The sequence below is a fragment of the Streptopelia decaocto genome, assembly GCF_964273445.1.
Source record: "Streptopelia decaocto genome assembly, chromosome: 20".
NCBI lineage: Eukaryota > Metazoa > Chordata > Aves > Columbiformes > Columbidae > Streptopelia > Streptopelia decaocto.
Window position 1 is genome coordinate 6277633 of NC_138675.1, and position 12911 is coordinate 6290543.

Consider the following 12911-nt stretch of genomic DNA (forward strand, 5'->3'; position numbering starts at 1 on the left):
CACGTGTGTCGGGAGCGGGGCGCGCATGCGCACGCGGCGCTGGCCGCATTGGCTGCGCCGCTCGCCACTTTGTGCACCCGAGGATGCGCTGTTTTCAGCCCTCAGCCGTCTTTGTACGCGTGCGGTTTCTGCTCGCGGGGGCGTGTGCTCAAAGTTGAACTTGGGCGTTGTAAGCTGGTTTTGCGACGGACAGGGTTTCGGGGTTTTTTTGCGGTGTGCGCGAGGCAGACGCGTTTTGGCGTTTCCCCGCTGTCCAGAAAGCAAGAGGAACAAGCCGGCGCCCGCCCGCCCCTCCTTGGCGGCGCGGCGGTCCGTGAACCCAGGAGTTCACCCTCCCTCCCGCTCTCCCTCCCCGCGCGCCCGCCCGCGCCGCGGCTCCGCGCAGCGCGGAGGGGGACGGGCGCTGTTCCTGGAAGAGCTCGGCCTGGGGAGTTGGTCACATTCTTGGCCGGGATTCAATGACTGAGGCAGACACCAACAAACAGAGGGGGGAGGAGGAGGAGGAGGAGGCTGAGCCAGCCCGCATTAGCTCAGCTCTCAGGCACTCTCAGTCTCTGCTGGAAAGAGGAGCGGGGAGGATGTGCGCTGTGGCACCGCGGCTCCCCACGGCACGCCGAGAGCACCGACAGGAATAGGGGAAGAAAGGCGAACCGAGAGAGCAGGAGCCCGCCCAGCCCGAGCCGCGGAGCAGGCGGGGAAGGAGCCGCTGACCGCCCGTCCGGAGCCCCCGCGCCGCCTGGGAAGTGCCGGAGATTCGGGCCTTTTCCTTCCCTGCGCCGTTCCCCGCGCAGCCCGAGCTTCTTCCTCCTGCCGCTTTCCCCGCCGCCCCCGCGCCTCCCTCCCGGTGGATATGGACAGGAGGGCGCTTTCTGCAGCGCAGCAGCAGCCGCCAGAGCACGTTTGAGCCGCGGGGGCTCGGAGCGTGGCACAGACTTTGTGTTTCCGTGGGTGGCGTGTGAGTGGGTGAGTGTGTGTGTGCGTGGGAGGGGGCTGGGGGGCCGGGGGTGCTCCATGCAGACCCCTCTTGGCCGTGACTCAGGGCTCCGCTGGGCCAGCCCGGAGACTTGGGAGGTTTGAAATCAGGACGAAGCAAGAGAGAAGAAAGAAGAGGAGCGAGGCGCGTGCTGGAGGATTTGTTTCCTATTCGTTAGTGGATTGTTCAGCCCGAGTGGGAAGGAGAAGGAAACAAGGGTGGGTTGATTTATTTTGGTCATTTTTTTTTTCTCTTTTTAAAAAAAAAAAAAATCCCTTAAGTGGATTTGTAGCAGGGTGGAAGATAACTGGGGATTTTTGTTGTTTGTTTTGGGAATAGAAACTAAAAAATGGAGACTGTAAGTAGAAGCAGCTTCCAGCCTCATCCAGGACTGCAGAAGACCTTGGAACAGTTTCATCTGAGCTCTATGAGCTCCCTGGGTGGCCCTGCTGCTTTCTCAGCACGATGGGCACAGGAGATGTACAAGAAAGACAATGGCAAAGACCCAGCAGAACCTGTGCTGCATCTGCCCCCCATCCAGCCGCCTCCGGTGATGCCCGGTCCCTTCTTCATGCCCTCGGACAGATCCACGGAGCGGTGCGAGACCATCCTGGAAGGGGAAACCATCTCCTGCTTCGTGGTGGGTGGAGAGAAGCGGCTTTGCTTGCCCCAGATCCTGAACTCGGTGCTCAGGGACTTCTCCCTGCAGCAGATTAATTCGGTGTGTGATGAGCTGCATATTTACTGCTCCAGATGCACTGCTGACCAGCTGGAAATCCTCAAAGTCATGGGCATCCTGCCCTTCTCCGCTCCGTCCTGCGGGCTCATCACTAAAACTGATGCTGAGAGGCTTTGTAACGCCTTGCTTTATGGTGGCACCTATCCTCCCCACTGCAAGAAGGAATTCTCTAGCACAATTGAGCTGGAGCTCACAGAGAAGAGCTTCAAAGTGTATCACGAGTGCTTTGGGAAGTGTAAGGGACTCTTGGTGCCAGAGCTTTACAGTAACCCCAGCGCAGCCTGCATCCAGTGCTTGGACTGCAGGCTCATGTACCCGCCTCACAAATTTGTGGTCCACTCTCACAAATCTCTGGAAAACAGGACTTGCCACTGGGGCTTTGACTCTGCAAACTGGAGATCCTATATCCTCCTCAGCCAGGATTACACTGGGAAAGAGGAGAAAGCTAGACTGGGCCAGCTCTTAGATGAAATGAAAGAAAAATTTGATTATAACAACAAATACAAGAGGAAAGCCCCCAGGGTAAGTGATGCCTTTAATTTTAAGGGGGGTGGGGGGAGAGAAAGAAAAGGAATTTTCTATACTTTCGGTAACAGCCGTGGATATACCAGATTGGTTACCAGCTGCTTTTCCTTTGAGTCATTTAGCAATCTAATCGTCTTCTTAATTCTCACCACGTGTGTGTTAATACAGACGAGCAGTGTTTGAGATGGCACCTTTTTTTTTTTTTTCTCCAGTTGCTTTCTGAACACAGTAGTTGAAGTTTGGTTAAATGGTATATGTGTATTTGTATATCTTACTGTACATGGAATCTGATCTTTGAAACCCATCGTGCTACCCCGGACTTTACAGGAACTGTGTGATTTTGGTCTAAAGAGCTTCAGTTAGGGGTCAAGGCAAAGAAGCAGCCAGAAAAAAATAACAGTTGCTGATTGCTCCAGATGCGAATGCATACATGCCATTTTCTCCCCGGCTGCGTGCACCAGGGCTGGAGATGGGGGCTAAACTGTCTTAGTGCTTGTTTTGGAATAAAATGCAGCTGCTAAGAGGGTAATGCAGGTTACTGGTGTTCAGATTAAGCGCCTGGAATGTGGATGGAGAATTCCCTGCTTTTCGAGTATCCCTGGAGCCTGCCTCTCCCCACCAGACAGGCTTTTGTATATTAGATGATGTATATATTCAGTAAGTGAATGTGTCTATGGCCAGCTGCAGCAGCTCATGCCATGCCGTGCCCAGCCAGCTACGGAACATTGATTTTTGGTTTTTTAGGTGTCTTTTGTTTTTCTTTCAGTCTGAGCTGCCTTCACATCCCAGGATCCCTGGTGTGTGGGTGGGAGGCAGCCTTGGCACCTGCCATCAATGCCACCAGGGCCACCAGGCCGAGGACTGGCCCCCAGACCCCAGCGTGTCTGCTGGTGACGGTGCCATGAGCTGGGGATGAGCACTTGGCTTCCCACAGCATAAGGTTAACACTGACGCTTCCCTGTTGAGTTTTGTACCGGGGGTTTGTTGGTTGGATTCTGCCTGGTCTGAACTTCTATTTGGCTTTATGTGTCTGGAATGGAGGGGCAATGGCACAAACCTCGAAAGGAGGAGCAACATTTAAAGCCTATTGAGAATGTTCAGTAAAATTCTTAACTTACCCAATACCTGTTCAAAGGGGCAGGCACATACGCAGACTTAAATAGAGCTTTGATTTATAAAAAATACAACAAAAATCCCCAGACAAAACCCAGGGTTTTAAAAATATCCTGTGCAAACAGTGCAGCAATTCCTCCAGCAGCCCAAGAGGCCTAGTTAACCCGCGCTTTGGTTGAGCAGCGGAGTCTCGCCTAGTTAACCCGCATTTTGGTTGAGCAGCAAAGTCTTGCCTAGTTAAGCTGTTTCTTGGTTGAGCAGCAGAGTCTCGCCTAGTTAACCCGCGTTTTGGTTGAGCAGCAGAGTCTTGCCTAGTTAACCCGCGCTTTGGTTGAGCAGCGGAGTCTCGCCTAGTTAACCCGCGTTTTGGTTGAGCAGCAGAGTCTTGCCTAGTTAACCTGCGCTTTGGTTGAGCAGCGGAGTCTTGCCTAGTTAACCCGCGCTTTGGTTGAGCAGCGGAGTCTCGCCTAGTTAACCCGCGCTTTGGTTGAGCAGCAGAGTCTTGCCTAGTTAACCCGCGCTTTGGTTGAGCAGCAAAGTCTTGCCTAGTTAACCCGCGCTTTGGTTGAGCAGCAGAGTCTCGCCTAGTTAACCCGCGCTTTGGTTGAGCAGCAGAGTCTCGCCTAGTTAACCCGCGCTTTGGTTGAGCAGCAGAGTCTCGCCTAGTTAAGCTGTTTCTTGGTTGAGCAGCAGAGTCTCGCCTAGTTAAGCTGTTTCTTGGTTGAGCAGCAGAGTCTGGTTCAAGTTGCGGGTTCTCTCCTGGTCTGGTGCTTTGCCCGTTTCCATCCTGTCCTCGCCCCCCTCCTCCTCCGCTGGAGCGGCAGGAGCTGTGACAAAGCCGGGCTGTAATGAGCCACATTATCTCCGTGGTTGGAGGTGGATGTGTTTTTAATGGCTTGTCTATTCTCTGTCAGTCATGTGCTAAGATGGAATGGTGGGAGAGATGTATATGAATGTCTGTGAGAGAATACGGCTCCAAAGTGGAGGCGTTTTTCATGGTGGGAAATGAATTTTCTAGGGCAGGCTTTGTTTGGGAAGCAAAATTAAGAAATCTCCACGTTCCTGCTCCAGAAGGATTCGGCTCCCTAGCCTGGTCATTTCCAGAGTTTAATTAAATGAGTGTTAGGAGATGCGTGCTTTCCTTTTCTTACAAGGTTTTTATGGCATCCTAATCAGTTGTGTGATTTATCCAGCACCCCAGGTGAGGTTGCAGGTGGAGACTAAGAAAAGATCAGTAAATCTTGGCTTAGCTTGACTTTTCTGGTGACCCTTTAATAGGTTCTCGTTCAGCACATGGCAGGCGCTCTTCCCCCACCCTCCAAAACCGTGGCCATCTATCTCTCAGCAAATTTTGCCCAAATTCCATCGTCATAAAGCGGTATGTCTCCTGCATAGGTTCGTTTGGGAGGTGCCAAGGAGTTTGATGGGGGAGAACAGAGTGGTGTGTGCTCGGATGATGGGGCAGAGAAAGCAGAACGCTCTATCATACATCCCATGGAGAACTGGGCTTGAATTTCAAGGCTTTTGAGCTGTCGTCAGGGGTCTCCTGTTAATGCTTTGCAGTCTCGAGAAGCCCCCGACAGTGCTGGCAGAGGTTTGTATGCTTATCTTTCATGTTTTGGAAGTTTCTTTGCATTGGACTTAGCCAAAGGATATCATATGCGAAGGTCATTTGTGTTGTAGCAATATGTGCAGATAATTACGGAGAGATTTAATCAAGCTCTGAGGTTGGTAGGTTGTGGCCAGGGGCAAGTAACATTGGAGTAAAGTTTAGATGGCTAGTAAGGAGAGGGAAGGACGGTCCCGTGTCTTGTGTTGGTGTTAATTGCCGTCAGTGTGTGTGGGTTCGTGTGTGTCTGTGGATGAAAGGGCGAAGCCATGTGTCTTTGTGGTGGGCTTCCTCTTTGATGTCGGTCTGCGCTGCTTTGTTCTGTTCTGCACAGAGGTGCTGCGTGTGCTGTGTGCCGTGGTCTGCTGTGTCAGAGATTCGGTCGTCTGCTTTCGACAGTGGGCTTCTATCAGTCGCCCCGTTTGTTTCTTTCCCGGTGTGTGTCCACACGGCTGTGTTGTTGTCCCAGAGGCTCTGTTAGGATGTTGGTAGCGTGGGGTGCGTGTGACCATTTGATGGCTGTTTAAGAATCGGTGAGTTTTTGACCTTTTTGTGTCTTCGTGAGGTTGATGTGATGAGGCAGGAACGTTTCTGCCAGCACAGCTCTGCCTTTTAAGGGTCTGACTTCAATGGAGGCGCTGGCTTGGCACCGGCCCCCGGCGCACACTCAGCATACTGGCAAAACGGCCTTTTTTCCTGTCTCTTTTCTCTTTTTTTTTTTTCCTTCATGTGATTTTAAAGCATTGCTACAAGGCACAGATTTACCTAGATACTTCATTCCCATAATGTGTTTCTCTATGCGTCAAGTACCCACTGTGCACATCTATTGGTCTATATCGAGAGGTGGTTATATACGTGCAGATGTATTGGCTGGTTGGCTGAACAAGGTGCGTGTTGCCTCCTCTTGCCGCTTTCAGAAGCTTTTGTCTCTATCCGTATGAAGTTAGCAAAGCCTCCTGACCAAAACCCCAAGGGAGCTGTGATGGCTGGAGCCCCACTAGAGCAGAAGCCATAGAGGCCTCAGCCCCTTTCCTCAACCCTCTTCTAAAATTTTGATTTTTTAATCCTTGTTCATCCTTGGGTGAGTGATTGACCTCCCATAAGCTCCTTCATCTTCCTGCCACTTCCCAAAGCTCTTTTTTGAGCCATATGATAACTCCTCCATTTTCCTTTGTTTGTGTCCTCCGCTGGGTTTTCCACCTTCTCGCGTGCTCGTGCGTTTGTTGTTATTCTGCTTTGTTTTCTCTCTGGTCTTTGAGTCTCCATGCGCCAACACGGCTTTTCCTGAGTGGGTGTCCTGTTGCCCTCCCTGTCTCTCACTTCATCCGCCATGACTGGCATGGAGCACAACCATCATGTTCTGGGATATTTCTAGAAATTTACAATGTGAATAACCTGATAGGTTGCAGAACAGGGTCCTAGAAATCCATTGGCAGTGCCAAAGCCTTTTCCTTGAGCTGGGCAGCCGGCGCCTGTTGAGCGTGGATCCGGCCTTGGTGCGTGTCCGCAGCGCTGCGCGACAGCTCCGCTTTCTGCACGTCCGCGTGTCCGCCCTGAAGGTTCCTTTGGTTGCTTTTTCCAGTAGTGGGGGGTGGGTTCCACTCTGTCTCCTTTGAACCCTTGTTTTAGAATATTGAACCAAGCAACGTTTGGCAGAGCTGTCCTATTTCCTACCTGTGCGCCAGGCATCTGTGCTTCCAGCAGAGCCGCGTGTGCCGAGGCGCCGGGACACGCGTGGGAGCGCTCCCACGCGCGTTCCCACGGTTCCAGTCCCGGCTGCACTTCTATGAAGTAGCTGGGAGCCAGGAGCGGCGTTCTGGGTACTGACACACAAACCAGCACGTCAGGCCTCCCACTGCATTTCACAATCGCGGCCAGCCCGGCGCTGCCACGACACGCCGCGGCTCAGCTGGAGGGAGGTTTAGCCAGGTCAAGTGTGCAGCCAAATCAAAGCGCAGCGGTTGCTGCCAGCGGCCGAGCGCGGTGCAGGCTGACCGTGGGGCAGCTGGGGCTCTGAGTGCGGCGCTTGGTGATCACTGAAATGCTGTAATAGTGGAGCTAGAACGTGGATCTTTTTCTGTGTCCCAAAGTCCTGCCTCCTGGCAGTAGTAATCTTGATTTGTTAATAGTATGTCTGTAGGTATAGCAGAGACATTCTGATTTTCTTTGCAGGCAATGGTGTTCAAACCGTTGGATGGTCTTATTATTTTTCATACAAACTGGCTTGATATAAATACTCTTAGAAAATTTTGCCTAAGAACTGAGGGTTCAGTTGTTTTTTCCGTCAAGCGATGAAGTCATTTGTTCTCTTATCTGACATTCAATAATTACATTAAAGATTCTCCAGTAAAAATTTTGAAGTCCTCAAAACAAAGATGTTGAAGTCTTGAGGCAGGAGTTAAGTTCAGAATCCTTTTACAGCTTAAAAGTTGAACTTCAAAAACAATATCATGCTAAGACGAAGTCCTGTGTACCTGAGGAGGAGTTGGGCTTTAAGCAGACATCAGCATTTTTTCCCAAGCGTGCAGACAGTTTTACAGATGTTGTAGATCGAGAACAAAGAAGCAGGTACGTGCATGTGTGTTAGAGAAAGAATATGCGGCAAATAATGATCTAATGGTGTTGAGTCAACTACGGCTCTCTCGCCCCAGAATAGTTCCTGAATTCAGTCCTCTTGAATTAGGGAGGGAATTATGTGCAATCTATTCTTTTGAAAATCACTGCCGAAAATATTTAAACATCTGCCTCTCCCTTCATTGTCTGGGCTGTCTCGCTCGCCTCTCCGTTTCTGTGGTTTCGGGCTGGGGCGTATGTTCTGCCCAGGCAGCAGCGCTTTGCAGGTGCGTGTACCCAGGGCTGCTGTGGCTGTGCGAGCAGCCCCACGCCTGGTCGCGGTGCCGGAGGTGCTGTGCTTATCGCTGGCTGACCGGGAGGGTGTGTGTTCACCTGCGGGGCGGCGCGTTCAGGGCGCTGCTGTAAAAGCATCTGGAGGCGTCTGCGCGAGGCTGCTCCGAGCGTGTCCGGACAGCGCGGCGGGCAGAGCTCCGGCACCACTTGTACCTTATCCGCACCTTCCTTGATTCGCAGCGCTGCTGCAAGAGCGGGGCTGGGGGGCTACAAGCGAGATTTGGCTATCTCAAGAGATGCCTTGTCCATTCTTGAAAGCTCTTATTTTTGTCTATTAGCAAAATCATCTTGCCAAAGCTCAGGGTTAGATGGTGCTGGCTGCGGTAAGGAGTGGGCTGGCTGTTGCTGGTGTTACTGGTGATAGCTGGTGGCTGAACTCACGCTGCTGGCTCAGCTGGCCGGGCTGCTTTGCCGTCACACAAACAATTGTGTCTCATGTGTGCCGTGTTTAGACCCGGAAAACTTTTTAATTCTTACGGGTTTTTTTAAAGTGAACTTTGAACTTGACACTTGTTGTTTAGCCAGAACCGTCATGGCACAGTTACTCTGAATCCAACAGTTCTTGGAAAGAAATTAGAGTTTAGACAAAAGTAACTTGGACTGAATTGCAGAGAATCTGTCGATAGAGCGCTGCCAGTTACTAGGCTAATCTATTTTAGCTGAGTGGCCATGGAGCACTTAATTCAAATTGATCTTCAAGTACAGGAAGCATTACTTTAAAATGTAGTAATATAGCATGTTTTCGTTTTAAAATTCTCAATTATAGCATGTGTGGTTTGACACATTTATTAGATAATACCTAATTTGTTTGCATATGTTTTCTGAATCTGGGTAATACGCATTAATAAATCTGCACCGCTGTTTTTAATGCTGTTCCACTCTCCCAGTCTCTAATACAGTCAGTGTATGTTTTTGGAAAATAATGATGGAGAAGCAAGTTTGCTCTGCAAAGGTGTGCTCCGGTCCCTACCGTCCCTGTTTACAGCTTGGCTAGTCTTGGATGTGCTTTACGCTTCATGGGCAGCGTAGAGACTCAAACTCAGATAATGACTAAAACCACCTGTTCCCGTATCTTCCGGAGTATCCCAGGGTGCTGGGAAGGTCTGGGGCTGGTTCTGCAGTTCTCACTCGAGCGATCAGCCGGCGCAGTAATTGGAACCAGCTCGCCCACAACCCACAGGAGCCTTGTCCGTGGATCAGGCTCTTCCTGCGCTGGCTGAAGTCCCGCAGCCGTGGAGCGAGGGACGCGTCCCGAACCACAACGCACCCGTGTCAGGACAAGGTGGCTTCGCTCATTTGTGGCCTTACCTGTCATTTCCAGGGCTCCGCTCAAGCTGGGAGCAGAACCCGTGGTTCTGCTGCTTGCCGTGTTTTCATTCCGCTCCCCAATGCGGTTTTGATTTCAGAGGTGGTTGGTGCTCTGATCCCGGCAGATCTCACTGAACGGGGCTGTAGTTTCTGGTCACTATATGCAAGGTTGGGTTTTAAGGTTGCAGTAGATACCTACCAGGGTGGGATTTTTTCTCCCTGTGCTTAGGATTTGTCAGTTTTTAATGTTTTTCCTGATGAGGAAATGCATCCAGCGCTGGGATAAGGGCCAGCCTTTTTATTCCGATGCAAATTCAAGGGACTGTAAATTTGGCCTCAGAATCGTGTCAGGTGCGGTTCTTGGAGTGGCTTATTTTGTCGCTCTTGGGCAATCCTGCTGGCTGCTGGACACCGGCCCCTCTGCACTCAGCTCGTCATTGCGTTCTGACTTTTGGTTGGATGCGGTAACACAACCACGGATAGGAATCGAATCCCGTCAGTGTTTCATGGGCAGAGCTGTTCTGGAAGCCGATGGGGTTCGTGGATGGAGCCGAGCTCTCCGGGCTCCAGCCGTGGTTTGGTTGCCACCACGTAGAATTTGGCTTCTCCAAGCAGTGGATGCCCATTAAAACAACCTGATAAGCTGCGTGGTCACGTTTGCTGTTAAATGGGGCAGGTCCTGCTACCCTTACTTGTGTTAAAAGTCTTTGCTTGTTCTAACAGTCTTATTTAAAAAGTCAGAAAACGTACACGAGGATAGAGATTGTATGTTTTGGAAAAATTGCAGCGTCGTTCTGAATCCTGGAGATAAACAGCAAAGGGGCTAATCGGTAACTTGCTTTCTGGCTTTGCTTATTGATTTATGTACGGTTACCTTTGCACATGCTTTGTAGAAAACGTGACTTTTGTTTGGTTTTCTGTTGGGTCTTTTTTTCTTAAATCGAAGCTGTTTCTGTTTGGTATGAGAATCGGTTGCACTGGAAGCACAAGAATCGCTCAGGCTCTAAGGATTGAAAGGCAGCAGCGATGTTAAAATAGCCTAGCGCGTCTTTTCCTGCGGAAGATCTGGGTGGTACGTTCTGGAGACGTGTGCTCCTCTGCTTTGTTCTTCATCCTCTCTTCAGTCAGCGGTATCATTTTCTTGAATAAGGTCATTGACTTGGATTGCTCCTTGGTTTCCCAACCCTTTTCAGCAGCCGGTTTGTGTAATGTCTGTCTGAATGGTTGAGTAAGGGCACTGAGGGAGCAGACGGGCTGTGGGTGTCGGGCGCGGGGTGGGAACGGGCGGTTCTGGCCGCGGTTCTGGCCGCGGTTCTGGCCGCGGTTCTGGCCCTTCGCTCGGCTCCCGCGCCCCCGGTTCTCCCGCCAGGTGACGATGGTGCGTGGGTGCACCTCTTTGCTGGAGATGAGTCCGCCTTGCTGCTTAGTGGCGCAGAATTGTATGTAATAATGTCTCTTTCTAAGGATTACATAAGTTGAAGATGATTTCTCCACTAGGAGAGTTATGCAAGTTTAAACTGAAATGCGTTTAGAAAGCTTTTGTGTGTGTGTTTTCTGACTCGCGTTGCACAGGGTGATTTATTTGCGTCCTTAACTGGACAACATCTGTTCGGGTTGGATGAAGAACCGTTTCGTATCTTTTCAGGGTCGTATCCTGGAGTTTTATGGTGTTGCTTGCTCCCCTCCCCGCGCTACCTGCGTTACAGGCTCCGCTCCTCGGGGCCTGAGCAGACCCAGCACCCTGGGGAGGGCTGCAGGATTTTTAATGCATATCCGCACAAGTGCTCTGTGCTTTTGGAGAGAGCGATGGGCTAGAAAGGCAGAAAACAGGCGATATTAAGGCTGCGCTGTGGTCTGATTTCAGTAACCTTTGTTGATGTGATGGATTTCAGATTTACGCTTTTGTTATTAAGAATTTCTCATGGAATTGTGTGGTAAACGTGCTTTTCTAAAGTACCATCATTCCCCAGCTGAAAAACTTGTCTGAGCTGAAAGATAATGGAGTGTCATTCAAGGAAGAAAAAACCAACCTCCTCTCCATTCTTAACTCCCCACTAGCAGTTTCAGTTTACTCAGTGGGTGTGAATTATCTCACCCATGCTGCTATGATTTAGAAATATTCCTTTGAAAGAAATGTATTTAGAGTGGTGCAGAGCTGCTGCGGGAATTGCTGGGATTCAGGGGAGCCCAGGCTGCCGCGTTAGCTCCGTTATTGGTATTTCTTTGTTCCCGTTCATTCACTAATAAGAAACGTGCCATACGATGTGTCCTTGCACTACTATATCCACAGACTTCATTTCGTTTGGCTTCTTGCCCGTTTTTGCCACAACAGTGTAGGCTGGTGCAACACTGGTGAAGCCGAATGGTCTTTGGACGATGTTCACCGGTGGCCGGTGCCCGGTGACACCGTGGGGGGGTGCGGAGCCGGGGCCCCCACAGCACGCGGGGAGCTCCTTGCGAAGAGACTTGATTTCTAGAAACATATTTATGTGAAGATCTTTTCGTAACTGATGCATTTTATCCTCCTTTAGCCCTGTTGATTCTACAGCACAGACTGTGTGAATAATATTAAGAAATTCTGAAGGAGCAAAATTAAACTGTATTTTTGTTATATAATTTTGTATTTAAAATATATAGCATGCGACTACAAAGGAAGAAGAAACAGTGATATGGAGGGGAAAAGGGCTGGAGGGAGTTGGCAGTGCTGTAGCTACTATTTGCTTCTATTTACCATATGACTTGCATCATTATTTATAGCATTAATTTATCCATGTGTCTTTTGAGTGAATTTGGTCCTTTTGCAGATTTTTTTTCAGAATGAATATCATCTGCACACCTGTTTAATATTAAAGATCAGGCATTCAGTGCTTTGTGGCTTTAGCTTGAAATTCAAGTTGCTTTGAGTCGTCCCTTTCCTCTTTTGTTTGGGTGGAAAAGAGGAGTGGCAGTAAACGGCCCGCAGCGAAGAAATGAAAGAGTTGAATTAGGTTTCAGAAGTGTTAGTCTTGGCATTTGGGACATTTGCATTTGTACAGATCTTCACGCTTCGCTCTATTTTATTTTGAGTTTAGCAGCTCAGTGCTCAGGATGAAAAATGTTCCGTCTCTGATTCGCGGTTGTGTGACACATGAACTACCCCGGCCGGGCAGGAGGGGCCGGGGCACCAGCTGTGGGGTCGCCTTTCCGCCAGATTACGGTTGATTTCCGCCAGATTACGGTTGATTTCCGCCAGATTACGGTTGATTTCCGCCAGATTACGGTTGATTTCCGCCAGATTACGGTTGATTTCCGCCAGATTACGGTTGATTTCCGCCAGATTACGGTTGATTTCCGCCAGGTTACCGTTCCGTGTTTCACCAGGTGCCGGTTGGGTGGCCCAGGGTGAGCGGGTGACTCTGGGTTTTGTGACAGCAGTTTCTCACTCCGTGGCCCAGACAACAGCCCAGTCTTTAAAAACCAAAATGAGCCAACAAGACGGAAATTACTAAGAAAAAATGGCGATGTTTGCTTTGTCCCAGTTGATTTAGGTTTAGTTTGTAAAGCTTCATCAGTTCAAGTGTAGCTATAGGAGCAGCTTTACTAACACACGTACAAATTTATAATTTAGGCTTCTAAAAACTTACCAAATTTGCCCTCGTTAGCTGGTCTAATTTATTAGTGCACTTTTCTCTTACTGATTAACTCGATTCTATTTCAGTAGACTTACCCTAGTGCAGCTTTCCTGTGTTTCTTTCATT

General features: G+C 50.0%; 1 protein-coding gene across 4 annotated transcripts in view; it reads left to right on the forward strand.

Annotated features, from left to right (window-relative positions):
• The first annotated feature begins 507 nt into the window (after positions 1-507).
• The window catches only part of SKI (SKI proto-oncogene), an 83388-nt gene continuing 70984 nt past the window's right edge, over positions 508-12911 (forward strand). For 3 of the 4 annotated variants that reach the window (XR_014185768.1, XR_014185769.1, XM_082069683.1), the window contains exon 1: positions 508-2234. Coding sequence is in view for 2 of the 4 variants with exons in the window: in XM_082069683.1 (XP_081925809.1) it covers positions 1323-2234 (912 nt within the window). In the remaining 2 variants the exon portion in view is untranslated. The remainder of the gene's footprint in view (positions 2235-12911) is intronic. The other variant, XM_082069684.1, reaches the window with a different exon arrangement.